At 37.0% G+C, this 23,354-nt stretch overlaps 1 protein-coding gene across 1 annotated transcript in view; it reads right to left on the bottom strand.

Moving 5' to 3' along the window:
• Dcdc1 (doublecortin domain containing 1) overlaps positions 1–23,354 on the bottom strand; it is a 374,005-nt gene that overhangs the window by 333,235 nt on the left and 17,416 nt on the right. Inside the window, exons 2-4 of the mRNA XM_051183805.1 lie at positions 5,403–5,605; positions 4,082–4,235; positions 3,461–3,623 (exon numbers count right to left, since the gene is read on the bottom strand). Coding sequence (XP_051039762.1) covers positions 3,461–3,623; positions 4,082–4,235; positions 5,403–5,605 — 520 coding nt within the window. The remainder of the gene's footprint in view (positions 1–3,460; positions 3,624–4,081; positions 4,236–5,402; positions 5,606–23,354) is intronic.

Raw genomic sequence — 23,354 nt, forward strand, 5'->3', positions numbered from 1 at the left:
ACTCATAATACTCAACCTTCAGTCTCCCTAACAAAGCTCAGGGCAGAAAGGAATTGCTATAAATGAGAGCCAAATAGCAGAGTAGCATATGTAAAGAGGTGAAAACACAGGACCACAACTCTTAAAAACAATCAGATTCCATACACTAGAACTTGGCTCTGTTTTCTTTATAATATGTAAGTCATGCCAGAGCATTGCCTGTATCTTTAGCAGATATTAAGTAGCTGAATTCTTGAAGAAAAAAAGAAAAAGAAAAAGAAAAACCCATGGAGTGGATCCAGGACGCTTTCTCTTTACTGGCACCAAGCAGAGGCTATGGAAAACTGAATAAAATCTAAACAATATAACTGTGAATCTGAGAGCTTGGTCAAAGGCCTCTTTCTGGCATGATCATTAATAAATGTCAAAATTGTCCCATGATGAGATTATAAGAGCTAGTAAGGCATCTTCATGAATAGTCTTCATATAAAACGTCTCTATTTTCTGATTATTTCCATCTTTTTTTTTTTAAAATCTCCCACCCTAATCTTTCTAATTAGATATTCAATTCAAAATACAGGAAATAGTCTAATTCTACATTTTAACAGGGAATGCTCCCAGTCAGTGTCCACCTTAGCCTGACCTCTAAATGACCCCTCTGTAGTCTGAGGTGTGTGGACAGCTCTGTTAGTCTTCTAGAAGCAGTAACACTGCCTGTCAGCAGTGATACTCAAAGGGACAATGAACATTACAAACCATAAGACATATGCTGGGGTGCTTTTTTCTTAGTAAATTTGGGGTTACTTTCCATAAGAGGCAATTTTCACTATCTACACTGATTTTCTAAAGCTTAAGTCAAGAAAAATAAAATATGGAAATATAATTGCCAAAATCGTATGCTGACTTATTTGACCTTCCTGTGGGAAAAATAGAATAAATTTTTTTCTGGGAGAATCCATTTGATATACACTGCTGAATTGTGCTTCTACTGCTAAGTAGTCATATTCTGACTTACAGACCTTTGTTAAGCTTTGCAAAGTCCTGGACCTCCATCCCTAAGCCAGGGATAAATACATAGTAGGCACACAATAAAAAAGGTTATTGGCTTAAGATTGTATTGAATCAAGGTAAACCAAATTTAAATCAGAGATGAGAGGATAATTAAACATAAAGAAGTAGCTAGACAACCATTAGTCCTTCCTTTCATCTCCTCTGATCTAGCTGGTTACTTGCAAGCACACAGAAATCTCCTATAAGCTGCTGGGAGAACAAAGTTAAGGTAATGTCAGGCCACTGACTCTGGTGCCTCTGTGCTGACTGTCTCTAAAACACAAATGCAGATGAGAAGGCTGTGTCACTGATACTGGCCAGTGGCTTTCCTGCTTGCCCTGAGCAGTGCTTTGCACCTCCCCTTGCTAAGCTTGTCTTCTGTCTTCAAAGTAATTCATACATGGTTTGTTTTCACAGTATACCTGTGTGTGTGTGTGTGTGTGTGTGTGTGTGTGTGTGTGTGTGTGTGTGTGTGTATGCATGTGTGTATACAAACACGTATTTACATTTATGTTCTCAACATATTGAATGTAACCAAATGTCAGTGTTTAAGCTTATCTGGGATGATAGTTAGATGGTGGCTTTCCCCCATTGTACTTAGCCTACGTCTTTTTAACGGACATGTGATGTGCTAGCTAGTCTGTGTCCAAGCTCACCTACAATTTCTTCTCTCAGAAGACAAGACACATCTGCCACCTGCTCTCTCCGTGTCTCAGTAACAACTGTCGAGCAGCATCAAGATTGATTATCAGTCAAAAACCATTGCACAACACCAGATTTTGGTGGGTTAAGCTTGCTGATCCAGCAAGAGATGGTGTGAAATTTTCAGGAGTGTGTGCCAACATTTTGGTGCTAAAAGAACAGCAGTACATGTCACAATGAAACACAGCCAAGGATGTGCAGACAAAGCAGAGAAGTTTGTTGTTGTTGTTGATCTGGATTTGGCTTTTCCAAAGGATAGAATGGGAAGGGAGAAGAAATTAGCCTGTATGTTTAAAATCCACCCACCAAGAATAGCTAAAGATGTGACATTATCATTTTGTGCATACATTTCCAGGATTTTTTCCCCTTAGTTTACCTACAAAAAAAATCTTTATGTATCTCTTTTGTGATACCATTGTTCACCAAATAGCACACATGTTTTGTCCTTATAAAACTTAATCAAGGATTTTGGTGAAGAAATCGTATATAAATATATAAATATATACATATTTGCCTATTAAAATGTTTTGTGTAAGCAAATGTTTCTGTGGCTATAAAATGAGACAGACACTGTCTAAAGTTAAAGCAAAATTTGAAAGCATGTGAGTCTGCTATGGCACAGGGAGGTTGCAACAAATGCTATTTTAGCAGCTCCCTTTATAGGTGCCACAGTGTTTCTGATGTCAAGTGTTACAGACATGATAGAAATTCTAGTGTCATCTCATACAGTAACATTAATGCATGGGGGGCTTCCATCATCTCCTCTGTAATGAACTCTAGAATTAGTTTTCTTTGGCTCATACAGTCACTGCCTAGGCTTGCCTTTGCTGCACCAACTTTACAGGACTGGCAGAGAAATTGCTTTTAATGCGGTATTAGAAGCATCGGGGACACAACAGTCAGATACACTGGTTCTTATGGTGAGGCTGTCTTTCACATTACCTAAAGCTACCATTGTGTGGAACCCTGGATAACAAGCTCTCTGTACAACATACTTGGAAGAAATGTTTTAAAATATGGATATTTTCCTTTCTTTTTTTAAATGTGTTATTTCACATTGAGAAGAGGCATTTTAATTTTAGAAATTGACAAGCTCACATGTCCAAAATCTTAACTATAAGGACATGGAAGAAAAACCCTGAGCAGAATCTCTATCTGAAATTCTATATATAAATACATAAATATACATACTTAAAAGTTAAAAAATTAAGATTGAGCTGTAGCATTTTCTTTATGAATAACGTTACTGGGAGAATCACATGTACATAGAATTATTTGTTCATTCCTTGCCACAATTCCTTAATTATGTTAATGCAATCTGAAAAAAAAGATCAAGAGTGTAAATGAAAAGATGATCCTGGAAACTCTGAACTATTTTCTGAGAGCATACATCTAATGAATTATGTCTGCTGAGTGTCACAGAAACTAAACAGTAAATTCAATAATCTCTGATTTAATTTATTATATTTTCACCATTTAACCTCCTGCGGGCTCCCTAATGTCTATTCAGATCTATATTAAATTAAGCACCAATGCTAATGAAGGGCAATAAACGTGGCTGTCAGTGGATTTTTCTTTCATTAAGCACATTATCCTCTTACTGAGCTGTAAATGCGTAAACATTAGTTTTGTTAAACCATGCAAAAAAGACAGGAAGAAAATCATTTTTTAATTGCATTCCTTAAGCAATTTATTGTGGAGGAGTGTGGTATTTCTTTTTCTTTTTTACCTTTAATTTTTTTGAATGGATCGAAAAAGGGCTCGCCTGTTGAAACATAAACATTGGCTTCATGGGGTATATCTTCAGGTTTGAAGGCTTCCGAGCCGTCTGCCAAGAACACTCGTCGTGCGGCCATGTTCAGATTCAGCTTGTGTGTGCACGCTTCCAGCAACTAGGAGAAAGTAACAGGTAGGACACAGTGACCCTATGAAGGTAGGACAGCAGCACATTCCCACAAAACAAAAATAGAAGGTCACTGGAGTCTTGTGTCAGGTTCAGGAACTCAATCAATGCTGTGACTGCTTCCCAGCAGTTGAAAATGTGGAACAAAAAAACAAATCAAATGGTAAAAATGTCATAGTATTGTCTAGTTTTAATTATATACATTCTGTATTTTTACAATTCTCCAAAATGCATAGCCGTTGCATTTGTTTAATTAACCTGTTTAATTACTAACCACAGTGTTGTATTTACTTTAAAGTAGAATAGTAGCAAAATTTCTATGACTATATAAGCAATGTACAGATTCAGATTTAAACAAGATTTTAACACAATAATTGCTTTTCTTATTTGTTTGTATTATAAAAAGAATGAAAGATAAAGAATTGAAACCGCTGGCATAGTAGTTACCGAGGCAATGGTTGGGGCAGTAATTTTGGCAAATGCTGTTGCAGATCCATTTTTGTAAGCTGTCACTCTAATGACTTTTGGTTGAAGTTTATATCTCTGAGACAATGCTTGGCAACTGTGGGGTGATGGCAGTTTTAGAGAGGACTCTGATGCTCTAAAAGAAAAACAACCCACAAAACTTGGTGCATGATGTTAATCACTTAAAACTTTAAAAAACAAAATGCTATCCCACAATTCTCTAATATAATTGTTTCTACAAGTAATATCTCACAACAAAACTTTTGCTACAATGAGATCAGCACTGTTTAAGTATCCAAACACACAACAGGATGTTTGCCAAAACTGTTCCTCTCTCAGAAGGAATCATTCTGGCCATTTACTAATAAAACCCTAAAGCATTCTTTTTTAGATTACGTACATGATGAATTAGAGCCAGTCAGACACCTGCCATATTTTGACAGCCAAAACAATAGTAGGGGCTTAATATCACAGGATATTAAATGGCTAAGACTTTTCCACAAGTGTTTACAATTATGAAAGTTCTTTAAATTTTAAAGGATATAAGAAATTAAAATAGGTCTATTATGATGAAAACTTGAATTCAAAAGTTAACTTTATTGCCTATATTTTTACAGTTTCAAACTGGGGGGTAGTAAGAGTTGAGATTTTAGGTTTTTAATATTCATTCAATACTGGTCTTGATTTTGTTTTACAAAAGTACATGGTAAACTGCCAAAAATATTTCATCCAGAATTCTCTAATCATTTTCATTTACAAGGCTAGTAAAGTCAACATTTTAAAATAAAAACTTGAAGTAAAATTAAGTTAAAACTACAATATACCTGTATATTAAAAAACCTAGATGCAATGGAAGTCTCAGGGCCTTAGTTTTTACCTTTGCCACATTTTCTTCTTTCCATTACCTCTTAGGTTAACAGTTTACAACACTCTAAAAATGTATGTGCCAGATGGCTTTATAAATACATTTCTGTTTTATTCCGCTTCAAAATATAGTTAAATGCCAATAGCATGCATTTCTATTTCAAATAAATGCCTTCTAAGTGAACACTCTGCCTCCAGCATTCTTCTCAGTTTTTGATAACCCGGGTTGAAGAGCATCTCATGTTTTCTAAAATGTAATTAGCGACACTCTGACTCCAGTGTTTTCAAAGTAAAAATCCAATAACAGAAAACAGAATCCAAACCTAAAAGATATGCTATGTGTTAATGTCTGAAATAGTCAACAGAATCACTGTAAATTCTGCTCAAATAAAAGAGCTTCAACAGTTGGTTAAAAAGAACAGCAAACGGCTTTGATTACCTGGGCTGACCCACTGGCACACTGACAGGTCTGTTTCTCTTGGATGCCGACATAAAACAAGAATTGTTTTTACTCTTGGATTTGCAACTATCTGGTTCCTCCTGGCTGTGATCTGATGCTGTTTGATGTGTAGAACAATCTTGAAGGCCTGACCCTTCTGATACAGCCGCTGAATGCAAAAGTCTGTTGGGGCCAAACTGAAGCTGCAAACAACCGTCAGTAGTTTTAATAACAGCTTTTGCCTGGTTTGACATAAACTCTCTAAAAGACACCGCATGTGGAAGACTACAATGAATCCATTGTAGTAACTCATTAACATCTACCATGCAATATCAGTGAAACCAAAGTGTTCCTCAGTCAGGGTTTTGAAACTTGTACTATTCCTGGAGGGAAGGCAATATTTGCAACTTCCCTTTACGCTTAAGTTGAAAATCAGAAAGGTTAAGTAAACATGTATGTCATCAGCAAAAACATGCTAGGATCTTGGACCCAAGCCTGCTCTACCCCTGAGCTTCATTATTTTATTTAGCTAAACTAAAGAAATTCGAGTAATGCTTTAAATTGATAAGAGTTTATAATTTTATGATTTATTTTATTAAACACGAGAAATATAAGTACTAGGAAATAGTTAAAGAGATATGGTCCCTACAGGCATTAAGAGTTGCAAACTATCACTTGATAATGAATATATTTTTAAATGAATATATGAATGTATATTTAAATGGGAAAAAGTAATTTAAGAGAGCTGACTTAGCATGGGTGAGAATAGGATTGATAAGAACTGCAGAGATGATTTCAGCAGTTGAGTACCAGCTGCTCTCCTAGAGTACCTGCACCAACATGGCTGCTTATAACCCTCTGTTATCGAGTTCCAGGAAACTCTCTTCAGGCCTCTGCAGACACCATGCATGCACGTGGTGCATAGACATACATGCACACAAAACTCCCATTTAAAAAAAAAAAAAACATTTCTTTTAAAAGGAAGGTGATTGAGCTGGTATTGGGATGACTGGCTCATCCCTGTTTACCTAGAACTTCTGGGGTTCTGGAGTTGAAAGTCATGTGTCTTAGAGAGCCTGGGACAGTGTCACCGATGCCTCAGTATTCAAGGTACATGAGCGGCATTAAGAAGAACAGGAACATGTAGACATAGGACCACATCACCTGGGATGACACAGAAATAGCAAGTCACAGTGGTGGGTAGGGCTTGCTGGTTTAATCAGATTGGGCAAGCTTTGGCATACTTGAGATCACCCAGCTGTGGGAGGAGGAGGAATAGAAGATGCTATGGTTTCACACAGGTCTCATACACCTGTAATTGGGACTACTCAAACATTACCAAGTTGGCCTCTTTGTTCTTCTGGGATGACATTAGTATTAGTCAAGGCTCTCATAATATGTACTTTTGTGTGTGTGTGTGTGTGTGTGTGTGTGTGTGTGTGTATGAGAGAGAGAGATGAGTATTAATATGTATATGTCACTTGAATATATATAATATAACATATAATATTCCTATATATATGTGGGATTTATTAGAATGACTTACAGGCTGTGTTCCCACTAGTACAACAATGGCTGTCTACCAATGGAAGTTCTAAGAATCTAGTAGTTGTTCTGTCCATGAGGCTGGATGTTGAAGCTGGTATTCAGTATATGCCAGAATTCCCAGGAAGTAGGCCCTAATGCCAGTGAAGGAATGGACTTGCTAGTGAGAGTATGGGCAAGCAGGCAAAGAGAGAACAAACTTCCTTTTTGCATATCCTTTATATAGGGTGCCAGCAGAAGGTGTGGGCCATATTAAAGGTAGATCTTCCCACTTCAAAAGTTCTGGATCAAAACTGTAACTTCGCTCCTTAATGATCTAGATTATAAGTGGGTCTCCCTACTTCAAATGATTTAATTAAGAAAAATTCCCTCACAGGTGTGCCCCTATATTTGGGTTTTAGATAGTTTCAGATGAAGTCAAGTTGACAACCAAGAATAGCCATCTCAACACTGCATCTTTGGGGGAATATAAAATTATTTTACACTAATTATGATTCTAGTAATGTAAAGACAGAAAATTATATGACACAATTACATTTAAATAAGTGAGTCAATAGTGCATTTATTTATGACTTGATTTTCCCTAAAGATTTACATCTAAAAGCAGGAAATGGGTAGTTGGTAAGAATGGTTTTTCTTCTCATTGTTTCGATTTTAATAACATTAGTGAGTTTATTGGCCTAATATAGCTATTTTATGAAAACTAATAAAAATCGTATTTTTCAACCTCACAGTTACAGACTGAGCCCACAAGTACTTCCATGCCATCCTCTGAATCCCTCAGCTGTCATTGCAGCGCAGGACCTTTTATAGCTCTGGCCTGAAGATCACATTCATCCAGGTACTCTGTAGTCATAACTGTACTTCCTTCAAAAGTGCTAAGTGTTCATTTGAATTCAGGACTTATTTTCTACAGCCATTTGCACTAAAATAATTATGTGATAGACGACTAAAATGTTTAAACTCATATTCACACACATAAATTTACAATTGCTAATAGTTATTAGCTGTAAATTAAATGTCCTGGTTACTGTAAGAAGAAAGTCATGGATTAAGTGCACAAAAGGGCTTCAGGAGGGGATGTGACACCTAACACCTTCACATGGGGCTATAAACTGCCTGACACGGGTGCTGGAAACTCAGTTCAGATCTTCTGGAAGAGTATGCATGTTCTTAACTGTTGAGCCAGTTCTCCAGTCGCAAGCGTTGGTCGTGTAACAGGTTTGATACAGTGATTGACTGCATTCTTACCATCCTCTGACCCTTGCACTCTTTCCACCCTCCCCTCTGAGCCTTTGGGGGGAAGCAGGGTCACTCTTCTTTTAGGGAGGTAGCTCCTGGCAGAATGTCCATGGCCCAGTGGATTTCCCACACCCTTGTGCACATGGGCAGCACTAATTACACTCGGTGGGTTAAAAGTAAATAAAATAAAAATAATGAGAAAGGAAATTACCTTTATTGTAAAAAATATGATTAGGGATACAGCTCAGAGTAAAGCACTTGACTAGTAAGTGTAAAGTTCTGGGGTTGATCCTGAATGCTGGGGGAAAGAAGGGATGGAGTGGAAGAAGAATTTGTGTACTGCTAGATTTGGCTGTTATATTATTTAAGGTGATGTTTCTCTACTCATACAAGAGTAAACACGCGCGCGCGCACACACACACACACACACACACACACACACACACACACATACATATATATGATTTTTCAAGACAGGGTTTCTCTGTATTGCTTTGGAGCCTTCCTGGAACTAGTTTTGTAGACCAGACTGGCCTCAAACTCACAGAGATCCATCTACCTCTGCCTCCCAAGTGCTGGGATTAAAGGCGTGCACCCCCAACACCTGGCTGCTTTTATATCTTTTAAGCAGTGACTTGTGTGCAGAAATTATTTTTTTTTTTTGCCAACTATGGCACTGTGTAAAAATTTATAACAAAATGCAACTTACAAAAATAATTTAAGAAACAAAATATTGAACAGCTCAAGCCAGAAATTCCATCAGAAAATGTTGATTGTTGAACTAACCATTACTCCTCCTATTTTCCTTAGACACAAAACTTCAGTCACACTGGAGAACTCAGCTTCTGTGTGTGCTCATGAGGCCTCCAATCAGCCTCAGTGTGCAAATGCCCAGGGGCCTAGAGCCAGCAAGGAAATTCTATTTCCCTTGTTCTTAGCGATTAAATACTCTGCTTTTATATAATTTTAGCCAACAAGATATGAGAAGCCTTCTGGGCAAAGTTCTTTTTGTTTTTTTGGCTTGGGTCATTCAAACATCTCTCTTCTTTCTTTCAGATACTGTTGAGTGAGCATGTGTTGATCTATCTGGCAAGCAGAAGGGGCCAAGCACAACAAATTGGCCAATGTTCTGAGGACTTCAGGGGAAGGTGTGAAGAGCCAGTCTTTTTTTATAACACCACCAAACCACTAAAGTTAACACTATAGTTACTCCATGAAGTTCTTCAGTGAGATAATAAAAACTTTCTCATTTTTAAAGTTGCTTTCAGCTGAATTTTCTGTAATTATCCCCTTGGATTTCCACTACCTTCATAAAGGAAAGTGCATTAGATATAATAAAAATTTAATGTAGTACATGGATAATCATCTGAATTACACTTTCTTTGGTTTTAATTTTGTTAAATTTTTTTTACTAATATTGAATTAATTAGAGGATAAAACATAAATCAATCTGTTATTTACTAAAAATCCAATTTTCATTTGGTCAAAACTTTTCAGGGGAAATTTTAGCATAGGCATAAAATGACAGGGAGTATTTTTCTTTAACCCGGCCCCTTTGAAATACAAAGCATCCTTGGCAAATTTAGATTTCTATAGAGTAAATCTGCATGTGGCTAATAATTCTATTCATAAGTGAGAAGTGTGGCTACTTTGACAGACCATGGCTCAATAACAAGTATGCAGGTCTAACTTATCACAGAGTTTAGATGTGAATTCAACAGCAGGATAATGACAGTTGCTAGGGATTTGTGCTTGCTGTCATTGCATCCTAGTGTTGCCTGTCAAAATGTCTCTTTTTCTTATACAGAAGCCATAGAATTTTATGGATAGCAATTACTTACAATATACAATGAAGGACATCAAATCTAACAACCACTCTTTAGCCCTTCATTATTTGGTAGAGTCTTTGTTAAATGTATCAACCATTTTCATCTAAATTATTTATTTATACTGTATATCTGACAAGCATATATTTCTTGCTTTATATTCCAATGGCAAGAATATAGCCTTCCTAAAGGGCTATGTGGTTTTTTTTTTTAATTATCATTGTAAAAGTTATCTTTATCCTATTATCACTTTAATGGTAATTAAACTCTCTAATTGGAATATTCAAGTAAGAGTACATAAATACCAAGGAAAATGACCATGAGTATGCTTGATAATACACCACACACTTACTGTAATGCAAGCAATAAATAAACAGATTAAGCATTTGCTTAGTATTTTTTTTTTTAAACAAAACCTCTGGCATGCACAGAGCACAAAGATTCATTAAATTTCATCTTGCCCTCCCCTCAGCTTACTTAAACAGCCTCCAGATATACAAATAGTATCCTTCAAATTTTCTGATAAGATGTTATTTGAACATCATAGAAATTTGATAATAACAAAAATGTGGAATTCTCTATAGAGTTTATTTTCAGCTCTAGAAGAAAAGTAGTGCAGCCTAGAAGGTAGATGAAGCTTCTCCAACTGCAAAGCAAGTTCAGACTACCTTATAACTCACCTTACAGTATGCCTACTGCAGAAAGAGTAACACACCTTACCCACTCATACCTCTGATTACTCTGATTGACAAGGACACTGTGAGCAAGAACTGTTCCTAAGATTAAAGTGTGTGAGTTTCCTTATGATCAGTGGAATAAGACATTCCATGTAAAAGGAAAACATTTGCCTATGTAAAAGTACAAAGAGATAAAATAAAGTATGTCTTATATCTAAAACTGGGTGAGGCTAAATAAGTTTTCCCAGAATGGGAATTCCCCAAAAGGAAGTTGTCTGGTCTTTTGTTTTTGAGGAAACAATATACTCATGTCTAGCAATGTCAAGATTTTTTTAAAGGCTTGAAGGAAATAATCTGAACAAAACTATGAACTGAGGAGCATGTAACTTGGGAAAAAGTGAGAACAGGGCCCCATTCCCACTCTTGCTGTCCTCATCTCACCTCTGCCACCCAAGTCATCATGGAAACCGATAGCTCCTATTGGGAATGATGTTACTATATGTAAACTACATGTAATCCCTAAAACAGGGATAGATCAGAGAAGCCTTATCACAATTAAAATATTCAAGATACTTAAAATGACATTTTAAAAACAGTGGCCAAAAAGATATGAGTGTCCTTGGAAGCAATTTTTTAAAGTAGCCTAAACAGTCTTCAGTAAACAGTGTACCTACTTAGATTCTCAGTTAAGTACTAAAAGAAATTTGTCTCCTTGGGGGATTGTGGAATCAGTAACACATTTAGCATCCAGAAGATAAGACATAGTTTAACTCTCTATTATGAAATCTCCAGCAGGATTGATAGCTAAAAATCATTAAAACAAAATATATTATATGTGTGATAGTAGATATTGCTTAAGATACTCTCTAAAAATATTTAATGCAATTGTAATGTGGAATTACAGAGATACCTTCAATGAAATGGTGAAACTGCCCTGGGTTTGTGCTACTAATAAACTATTGTTTCTGTCATCTATGTCTGAAAAGCTAGTACCGTGTTCTGGGTCAGTTGGGAATACAGCAGACCACAACTAAACAAGAAAATCCTCCTACTGCACAGATGTCTGTAAAGAGTCATAAAATGAGAGGAGAGGGTATGACCACCTCCACATAGCTTGGTGTTAGTTTTCTGTTAGGAGTGGGATCCAGAACATCAGCTTTGTTACAAACAAATGTGGATGGGAGCAGAGGAACACAGACAGAGCATAAGAATGAAGGGAGATAGCTGAATATGAAAATAAAACAGCCGGAGGGTGGTGATGGTGCACACCGTTAATCATAGCACTTGGGAGGGAGAGGCAGGCAGATTTCTGTGAGTTTGAGACCAGCCTGGTCTACAGAACTAGTTCCAGGACAGCCTAGGGCTATTATACAGAGAAACTCTGTCATGAAAAACTATATAGAGAGATAAAAATGAAGCCTTAGAAAACAGTGAAGAAATAAAGAGGCTTGCCACAGTACAGCTACTATGAATGCACTTAATACATATTTTGTAAAATGTTTAATGTGTTAATTAGTGGAAAAATTATGAAGCATATAGTAAAAATATATTACCATACTTTAATACTTATCTCTCATAAGTGACAACAAAGATTGAAGGAGAAAGGTGGTTAAAAAAAAAACAAAAACAAAAACAAAACAAGGCTGAGACAAGACAAACTTAACCTCAGACAGGGGAAGTTGTCTTTACTCCCAGAGAAAACTACTCTCTGATAATCACAGTAATATCAACAGGTTGTAGGTTACCATCAACCGTCACCATTTCCTTTATCATGAAGGTAACAGAACTGTGAATGTGGTCTCCAACTTTCTATTCCATGTACATCATTATTAAAGGTGATAATAACAAGCAATAGCAACAGAAAAGCAGTTATGATTTAAACAAAGAAACAGAAGAAGCATACTGGGGCAAATAAATACACAGAGGAAGAGACAGCAAGAAAACATCCACAGAAGAAGCACATACACATCACAATAGATAAGGCCAGTGTTACAGAGAGCTGCAATCAGATGAAAGGCCAGGAGTGGGGGAGTCATAGAAGCTGAATAGTGAAAGTGCATTTACCTCTACCAGGGAAAAAAAAGGATCTAAAATTGCTCAAAAGACAATTGGAGTGAAAAGTAAATGTGATATCAGTTTGAAGTGGAAAATTGGGAAAAGCACAATTTAAAAGCAATAAAAAATATACATTGTACATTAGAATTCATTCTGTGTTAAACAAATCAAATTATCACTTTTCTCCTTTTATCAGGAAGAATAGGGTTATGAGTAATACCTGTATTTCTGTCATATAACGTACAGGATACTGGGTGTGCATTTTTAAAGATCTATCTAGACATGTAGTGAGTGCACTCTGTAAAGGACCTAAGGAGATTTCATATATGCCTAGCATTAGCTAGCAGTCTCCAGATGGGTTCAATGACCTGGGAAGGATGTGTGACCTAGGAAGTCAGTGCCAAGATGATGCTATGACCACCTGTTGTTCAAACAAGTGACTCTGTATAGCATGAGCTGTCTACTTCTATAGTTTCAATGGTTCACATGGACTTTTGCAATCAGCTTTTACTTCCTAAGTTTCTAAAAATGGTTACAATAATTACCAGTTTGTCCCTTGCTTCTTTTTCCTTCTGTCTCCCAATTCTCTCACCAGCAACCATTATCTTTCTTATCTATATATTTATGGTCAGAAACATAAGCAGTTTTGCAAGCTACAATGAATTTTTCTAACTAGACACACTTACAGATAGAACAGTGTGCCCAGTTGGTGCACATGCAATTACAGTGTCATGCAAAGTGAGAGACAGTTTTGTTTCTTGTGGTTAACATTTACATTTGGTAGGGCCTGGGTTCTCACAATAAATTCACTAGCCTAATATGGATCAGTCCATTCTACATTCTGTCACAGTCTATCTTCTCTGGAGATACACCAGGTGTTTCCATTTATCCTATAGGCAAAATAACCTGAAAACTTACTTCTTAATAGTTGGCACTTCTTGTCCCTTATCCTTATTTTCATCCTACTTACCTTCTTGGGATTTTGGCACAGTTATTAGAAATGAGGGAACTGTGGGTTTTTATGATTCTGCTTTATTCCCTGCTCCTTCAATGTTCCCATTAACTCCTGGCATCATCTATTTAATAGCATTTCTTTAAAATGCTATGGTTAAAATAATTTTTCCCCAAAAAGTTATGCAAATATGTAATAGTAAACTTCATGACATACTGTGACTCACTCAGTCCAGCAGAATGGCTAACATGATGCAAACAAGGAGAACATGTGGCACATTTGCTCCTGAGGTCATGCTCAGAATCATGCAGTGAACTGTACACAGGACCTTGCCAAGTGGGTCAGGGCCTTCAGAGACTTGCCACAAAGAGAGCCATTCGTGCTATTCTCAGGCATTGTTCCCCAAAGAGATCACATGGCTCCCTCCAAGGTTCCAATTTTATCTCAATCTAGTCACTCCAGGAAATAAGCAAATATAAAGTTTCAATAAGAAATAAGCATGATTCAGCATTTCTACAAGGAGATGAAGATATTTAATTAATGAAGCATTCTGGTTATTGCCTCTCAGTTTCAGGAAGTCCCATTTATGAATTATCAATTTCAGTGTCTGTGCTACTGGTGTTATGTTCAGGAAGCAGTCTCCTGTACCAATTTGTTCAAGGGCACCTCCCAGTTTCTCTTCTAAGAGGTTCAGTGTGGCTGGATTTATGTTGAGGTCTTTGATCCATTTGAACTTAAGTTTTGTGCATGGTGATAGGTATGGATCTATCTGTAGTCTTCTACATGCCAGCATCCAGTTATGCCAGCACCATTTGTTGAAGACACTTTCTTTTTTCCATTGTATAATTTTAGCTGCTTTGTCAAAAATCAGGTGTTTGTATGTGTGAAGGTTAATATTAGTGTTTTCAATTTGATTCCATTGGTCTACCTGTCTATTTTTGTGCCAATACCAAGCTGATTTCCGGTCTATAGCACTATAACAGAACTTGAAGTCGGAGATGGTGATGCCTCCGGAAGTTCCTTTATTGTACAGTGCTGTAGAGATGATTTATACTTCAGATAAGTGCTGCAGAGGTAGGTACAACTGGGTTCAAATATTTAGATATTTAGATATGTAAGTTTAGTCAAGTTAATGAAGTCTCTAGATCCTTGATTCCTTGTTAAATATTAGACATGTTTAGACTACTACCTGCTTATGTATCTTTCAAGCTGATTTTGAAAAATTACAAGTTAAGGGCTTGGCAGGGTGACTGCATATAGCAAGCATTAACAGACATTATAGCAATAATCAATATAGTGACCATTAGCAATTCAAATCAGAGAACTCTAACACAGCTGACAACCTTCATAATTCATAACATCTCTAGTCACTATTTGTATCACTCCCCCCAAATTACAAATAAACACTGACAGACAGCTTTCTATGTGTATGTTCATCTTTAAGATTCAGTTGAGGCAGCTAAAACATTACAGTTACTTTAGTAAACAACATGAAATGTACTAGAAGATGGGTGCACAGTTGATCCTGCTGTGCTCAGGGTAGATGTAGGACACTGGGCTGGAGGCCTCTGCTGCTTTAGTTCAGTGTGAAAGCAGCCTGAGCCACTGATCATAGTTCAGGATTTACAGCTAAGAATGAGGAATATATATATTATTTAACTTAGAAATAAAATCCTCTAGGGTTCCATACTGAAGTTGGACATTAGTCACAATATCTATAATAAACAGCAACTGTTAAATACATTTGGTTAAAAATCAAGATTGTTGTAAAACTAAAGGAAGAAAATTGTTTATCTAAACCTATAACTAGTATACTCTTATTTAACAAAGAAATACATGTTCATTTATTGCAAAGTATTTTTAGTTTTGGTGATTGCAAACTTGTTTGAGGAATACTTCGCTGAACAAGCACAGCATGATGTATTTGATTTTTGCATTTAATTTATGTATTTCTGTCTGCCCTTCATCCCTTCCTGTCTGAAGCATCCCTTCCTCCTGCTTCTGATAGAACTTTCAATTGTGCAGCCTGGCCTTCCAGGCCAGGAAATAAATATCCCCAAGGCTATCATATGAAAGTACCACTCCTAAGACACAAGGATTGGTAAGGGGAGTCACAATGAAGAAGAATGAACAGTGCTCTCTTCCCTAAGATTGCTAGCTTTAAAAACATAGAAGAGAAGCCAACACAGACTCAAGCAGACATGAGAGATAGAAAGCAAGAGCGATTCCTGGTGGCAGAATTTGAATTCCTGAAACCACTTATTAAAAGAAACCACATCTCCTGAGTATTCTGGGCAGATGAGACAACTGATTCACCTTCTGTTTGAGCTGGTATGAACTGGGGTTTTCTTATTTGTAATCTAGAAATCTTGCATAACTCAGAGGCAACCTAAAACTTCCTAAGCCCAAATAATATACTTATAAGACAAATGCCAAGAATGTTATCTAACACTTCCTTTCCAAGGTGTAACCATGCACTCACAATTCTAATAAAGTAGCAAGAGTCCTGTTCTAATGCACCTCATTAAGCCAAGGAGGAGTCATCCCAAAGTAAGATGACTTATTAGGACTACTACTTTCAAGGTAATAAAATTCCATTGTATATTTTTCACTGCTGATCTTTAATAAAAACATTCACCTGTTCACAATTGTTTGCTGAAGGTTTACAATGTTTCTTGTATTATTGTCTGATTAGAAATTGTAATGAACACAACAGAGGAAAACTGTGCTCATCTCTCTCAGCAGCAGGAACAGGCAATAAACAACAAACAGTGAATAAGGAAACTGCGAAGACATTGACTGGAATGATACCAGAAAAGTTGATTAAGAAGAGGTTAAGTGAGAGTATGGATGTGGGAGGAATTACTATTTTAAATAAGGTTTTCAAAAGATCCCTTGAGGTGGTAGCATCCAGTGACTTTAAAGAGTCAAGGGCATTAACCAGCTGAACACCCAGAGAAGGGTCAGTATGTCCTCAGCATAATTTCTGGCCAGTACAAACAACAGAAGAAAACTAAATGGACAATTAAAAAGGAACAATGCTGGGGTGAGTTCGAAAGAGAATAGGAAGTGTGAAGTTAACATGGGTCACTGTGGTACAGCTGAGAAAAATAGAAAACAGCAGACTATTCAGAGGAGAATGCCAGGATTTCTCTAAAAGACAATTGATTGTTTTGTTAAGAATGCATCAAATACAAAAAAAATAACTACAGTGCAATGTCATAATTTGTCTCTTCATAATATTTCCTATTACTTGTATAAACTTTGTGGCAGACCATCAAAAATTTTTTCAAAATCCACATCATTCTTTGAGAATACCACTATTCTTGGCTTCACAGCCTATCATGTTGTAAGTAAGGATAGATTAACACTTTCAGCCAATGGCATGTTAGCAGAAATGATGTATGTAAATGAATTTGCACTTTTTTGTTACTATCTACAATGCAAAAATGATGGATGCCTCTGGACTGGCCATTTTATACTGAAAAGATGGTAGGGAATATGGAATTTGAATATTGGACAAAGCCTAAGTCCACACCACCCTTGGACAATCTACCCAGATTTTTATATGAGGAATGAATATTAACCTTCTCTGTGTTAATTTGGGTCTTTAATACTTGCAGTTGAAGCCACTCCTATAGCCCTGATATTATGTTTGACTAAGTTGCTTTCAAGAACTTAAAATATATATTGATGATTCAGGAAAAGAAATAATGAAGACCACTAGGGTGGTTTGAACTATAAATTTCACTAAGACTCCAGGAATTTAGGACTTTGAATCTTTTAAGATTGAACTACATTTATATATCCAAAATGTATAAAGTATTAAATGTAGAACCTCCCAGGGCACTTGTATGCACAAGTACTTATATCCACATAAATAAAAGTTAATATAGTAAATATGAAATAATGTGTCTAGGTGCCATTTTTAACTGTAACATGGGTTCAATAATAAATTACAAGTTTGACAATAGGGGTACTAGATTGCTAAAGAAATAAAACTGTTACTGCATAATAAATCAAATCCCAAGCACCATTTCTATCACTAAGAAATTGCCAAAAAAAACTTGTGCAGCATTCTAGAATACATCACTGACCATCTCAGACCTGGTCATGGAGTAAAATGTACCAGCAGGAGCTTCCCAGCATCAGAATTAGGGGTATTTAGATGATCAACCAAGGAAATTGCTTTCACTATCAGAAAAGGGAGCCTCATAGCTCCCATAGAACTTGGTACCACTGATGATCCTTATGGACCAGTGACTGCAGTAGGTCCTGTTCTGATTACCAAACATATATCCACTGGAAGTTGTATGTAATAAGACATTTTGATTTCTACTATATGCAAACACCACATAAAAACCTACTACTTTTATACTAAAAAATTAATAATAAAAATTTGGTTTCCGATATATAAATTTACCCCAGCATGAGTACTGTTGGCAGTGAGACCTTGTAGGGAAAAAGAAACAGGAGCAGACTTCACAACATTGGCATAGTGATCTGTCTTCTGAAGGATCCACCAAACCAGTAAAAGGGACTCCAACCAAGCCAAGCACAGCTTTGAAGGAACTGAATGATGGTTTTGATGTGCCTCTTCTGCTATGCCCAGATAGCTGGTCAAAGATTCTCAGTGCTTTCAGCTGGATTTTGGAGCAAGGTTAAATTTCTGGACATGGAACCTGGTAGAGCCAGTCAGATAATGGATATGATATAACCAAAATTGTTGCAATGGTTTGAATGTTTGACCCTTGACAGACTCACATCGAAATTAAATTGCTACAGCAACAGTATTAAGAGGTAAGACTTTTACAAATTCATTAGGCCAGCAGGACTCTCCTATTACAAGTGGGTTAGCAATATTATTATTAGAAAAGTGGGCTCCTTAAAAAGTAGGTGAATTAAGATTCTTGCCTTGCCACATTTTCTCATGTAATTATATAGAAAGAAGGCCCTAAATAGAAACCATCCCTCAAAACTGGACTTCCTAACATCCAGAACTGTAGGGAAATGGTCCTTTGTGGATTACCTGGTCTGTGGTCATTTTTTGCAAAGCAGCTGTACCAACATAGAACAGAATGACAGCGTTTCTCCTTATTTGGGAGGTGGCACATGAAAGATGTCCTTTCTGAATTACAGTGAAGTCTCAAGGTTAGTATATAATTCACAGGTATTCAAAGCACATATATGGCCTTGGACTCCATACTAAGTAAGCTCAGGACAGAATACAGGAAATACAAGTCAAACCTACAAAAATCAAGAAATAATTCATTGTCCATAAAAAAAAAAGATCATGTCTTTCTCTGACATTTTCAGACTATGTGAGCACAAACAAAGCTTTCCAGGTTTCAGTTTTCTATCTGCATAATAGGGTCATCCACATGGTGATGAGGATAGAATTAACTGGTAAAGGCACAACAGAGAGCTTGGCATATGACAGACTTTCCCCACACAGCATATGATGTTAGATGAACCAACATCAGCATCAAATGAAAAAAAGTCTACCTTTTGTGTAGCATAACAATAGAAGGTTCTTTGCTTTGCCAAGTACTCTCTGCAGACCAAGGAGGAACTGCTCTCTCTCTCTCTCTCTCTCTCTCTGTCTCTGTCTCTCTCTCTCTCTCTCTGTCTCTCTCTCTCTCCTTAAGCTTTTCATAGAAAAGGGCTGTAGTTCAGCCCTTAAGACCCATTACCTTCTCTAATTCTTTCACAGGTTGAGTCCTCTTAAAGTGGAGAGCACTTGGAAGTGAAAGTCAGCCTGTGTACAGCCAGGCAAAATTGCATGAGAGAGAAAGTCATCTTGATGAATGAATTCTCTTGATTGTCTTTGGTATGCTTAGTATTATAGTCCAATTATTTAAAAATAAAATTATGCCTAATTATACAAAATTATCTCTTAAAATATCACAGGAGTTTTACATTTTCCTTAGACCTGATGATAATCCTAATTTTCAGTAAAAGAGGTAATAATTTCAGTGATAGGTAGAGTTTTTGTCTGTAGACTGGTTTCAACATGCCGTTAGTGGAGTGAGTTATGTAAGTGTGAAATCATTATCATTATTAAATGCAGTATTTCTTCTGTACTGTTACTATAAAAACAGTGTCATCCTCACTAAAAGTAGAAGACATTCACAGGTTAAGTAGAATATGCAGAATACAATGGGGCTTCAAGTAACATTCCAGTATGTTACTAATTAAATGAGAACTAATTGTTAATTAGAAATTAAAGAAATAAAAATGTGTTAATTTTAATTTGACACTAAATACTATGGGACTTTAACAGAGTACAGATAAAGGCATTGCCTTATGTTTTATTAATATGTGCATAGTTTATCCATTGACACGTTGAAACCCCATTTTAAAAACTTGCTCATTAATTGTTTTACATGAATGTGCAGCCCCCTCTTATGCTTACCCTGAAGTCAGCTTTGCTTTTAATTTACAAAAGATATCTGAGTACTTAGTGGTTGTGGGCCTGGACTCCGATATGTGAGGGTGTGGATCTGCATCCCGGCTGCACACCTTCCATGTCACTTAGGACCAGTCACCTAGTCTGTCTTCTGGTTTCTTTGGCTGCATATGGGAATAAAAATAGTGGCTTAGCACATAGCAGGTGTCATGTGTCAGCTACTGAAAAACAGTTCAGTGGTCTTCAAGTTGTGTTAAGTACTAAAATTACGTAGCGGCAGGTACTTCATGGAGACTTCCTGTGAGGTTTGCAAGTGAACAGTTTTTTTTAGAAAATGCATTTCCAGAGTCTTTTATTCCAAAACTTTCCTGAAGTACATCTGCTCAAGAACCTTCTTGTCATTAACTACTACATATTGTCCTACACAGTTTCTAGTTCTGTTTCCTCAAAAGGAAGGTTTCCATTTCATGTTCATTCAGAATCTTTCCTTGATAAAAAGGAAAGCTTCACAATTCCTTCCAGCACACATGCATGCAACCTGCTGAGTCAACTTAGTATTTCCCATATGTATATGTGTTTAGGACTGACTGCTTGGAATTATATAACTAACTGTTTAGGGGAGTAGTCCTTATCGACAACTGATATGCCCCCTCTTGGCAGCCATTAATTGTTTGTAGCTTTGCATCTAGGGGTGGGACCTTGTGAGATTTCCTCCATCCATGTTGGAATGGCAACTGGTGTCATTGTTCAGGTCTTGTTCTGGCAACCATACTGTTAAATTTTCATGGGTATAGGTCTCTGTCATACATATAAGAGGGAGTAGGAAGACTGAGTCAGGGAAATAATAGAGAGCAAGAGATAACAAAATAGAGGGAGCCATTATAGGTTTTAAGAGAAATCTGGCATCAGGGAAATGTCCAGATATGTACAAGGATGACCCCAACTAATAATCTAAGCAATAGTGAAGAGGCTACCTTAATTGTCTTTCCCCGATAATGAGACTGATAACTACCTTATATGTCATCCTAGAGCCTTCATCCAGTAGCTAATGGAAGCAGAAGCAGAAGCTAAACGCTGAGCTGAACTCTTGGAATCCAGTTGCAGGCAGGGAGGAGTGATGAGCAAAGGGGTCAAGGGGTCAAGACCAGGCTGGAGAAACCTACAGAATCAGCTGACCTGAACAAGCATACCAGTCTTAAGGAAACCAGCATACAGACCCAGATTCCCTAAATGTGGTGTTATTTGGGAGAACTGGGCAGTCTATGGGGCCTCTGGTAGTGGATCAGTATTTAACAATAGTGTACGAATGGGTTTTGGGAGCCCATTCCACATAGAGGGATACATGGGGGAGGGCCTGGGCCCTGCTACAAATGATATGACAGACTTTGAAGACTTCCCTTGGAAGGCCTCACCCTCTCTGGGGAGCAGAAAGGGGGTGGGGTGGGGATTGGAGGGGGGAACAGGGTAGTAAGGAGGGTGAGGGAACTGGGATTGACATGTAAAACAAGCTTGTTTCCAATTTAAATTTAAAAAGATATTTTCTCAAGCAAACTTCCTGGTCCTCTGGCTCTCAGAATCATTCTTCCCCTTCTGCAATGTCCTCTGAGCCATAGGTGTAGCGGTCATGTTGTAGATGTATGAACTGGAAAGGGCACTCCACTGTCAGTTGTAGTTTTCCCAGAAGTAAGGACCCATTCTACAGGTGAGATATGAGTTTTGGTAATTTCTACTGAATAGCAGCATACTTTAGGGCCCTTGTGATTCCAAGGCCTGATGATATCAGCTGAGGCATAAGATGGTGTTGGTTTGAGGGGAATTTTACAGTTCTTTTTGTTTTGTTTTGTTTTGTTTTGTTTTTTGAGATAGGGTTTCTCTGTGTCACTGTGGATGTCCTGGAACTCATAATGTAGACCAGGCTGACCTTGAACTCAGAGATCTGCCTGCCTCTGCCTTCCTAATGCTGGGGTTAAAGATGTGCATCACCATTGCCTGACTGGCAAGGTTCTTAAGACTGCTAAGAACAACCATAATTCCACACTACCCTCATAGCTTATTTTAATTCCCTAAGCAATGATTTTGTAAAAAATGACAATTAATTAATACTAAAAAAGACAATTACCTGAGCTGTGGATACAGCTCAGCAGGCTCATGCTTGTGTAGCATATGCATTGCCCTGGATAAGAGCCTCAGCACTGCCCCAAGGAAGTCCTTACACCAGTTGTGGTTTTACCATAGTGTAATTATAATTTTAAGTAATTTGCTTTATTAAATGATAATTTGTTATTACAGAAATGTCTATATGGGAAGATGGGGAAAGGACACACACACACACACACACACACACACACACATCCTTAACACCCTCCTATCTCTACTATTAATCACTATAATAATTTTTGAATGTCTTAGATTTTCATTAAGATTCCATTGTCTTTGATTTAAAACAAAGGTGTGGCCATACTGAACTCACATCCTGCATGACTCTCCTGTTAGTAGATATGCTGACAATGTCTATTCACATGTTTTAACATGCTCCTTATTATAACATAGCACTGTGGCTCTGCACATGCCTCTGGCCATGCCATTCAACAGTTCTTTGAGAGTCTGGAAGCTAAACTCCACCAAAGTGTCAAAGAAACCTCCAACCTTCTTCATACCTCCAAGTCAGATGGAAAACAGAAGAAATTCTCAAATGCCATAAATATCTGAAAGCCTGCACAGCAGCACCCATTAGTCAGGCAGAGCACCTTGCCTTAAACTTTCTAAGTTTAGAAAAAAAATGCTATTTTTATCAAAAATATGTACTAGAATAATTTTTTCCTGACAAAATAACTCTAACACATTGTTGTGGCATCCCTATTTCATTATAAAGTTATTCTGAATGTTGCACAAATACAACCCTGTGCTGGCTGCAAACAAAAATTATTCTAAGCTTGACAATAAAAATTAAATGTTCCAAATGACCATTATTTAAGTTTTAAAATTATATCAATACCCAAGGGATAATCAGTGAGAGCTTGTGGATTATGGATTATTTTAACTCTACTTGAAAAACTATTTAATTAAGGAAGCCCATATATATATGTGTGTGTGTGTGTGTGTGTGTGTGTGTGTGTGTGTGTCAAACTTCTAAGTATTTTAAAGATAGCTGAGTTCAAAATATCTAATTAGCCCAATGTCCCCTTTCCCATATACCTATGAGAACATATCCAATTATCTTGGAAAAGGCAATTAAAATTACAATTA

The sequence above is a fragment of the Phodopus roborovskii genome, unplaced genomic scaffold (assembly GCF_943737965.1).
Source record: "Phodopus roborovskii unplaced genomic scaffold, PHOROB, whole genome shotgun sequence".
Taxonomy (NCBI): domain Eukaryota; kingdom Metazoa; phylum Chordata; class Mammalia; order Rodentia; family Cricetidae; genus Phodopus; species Phodopus roborovskii.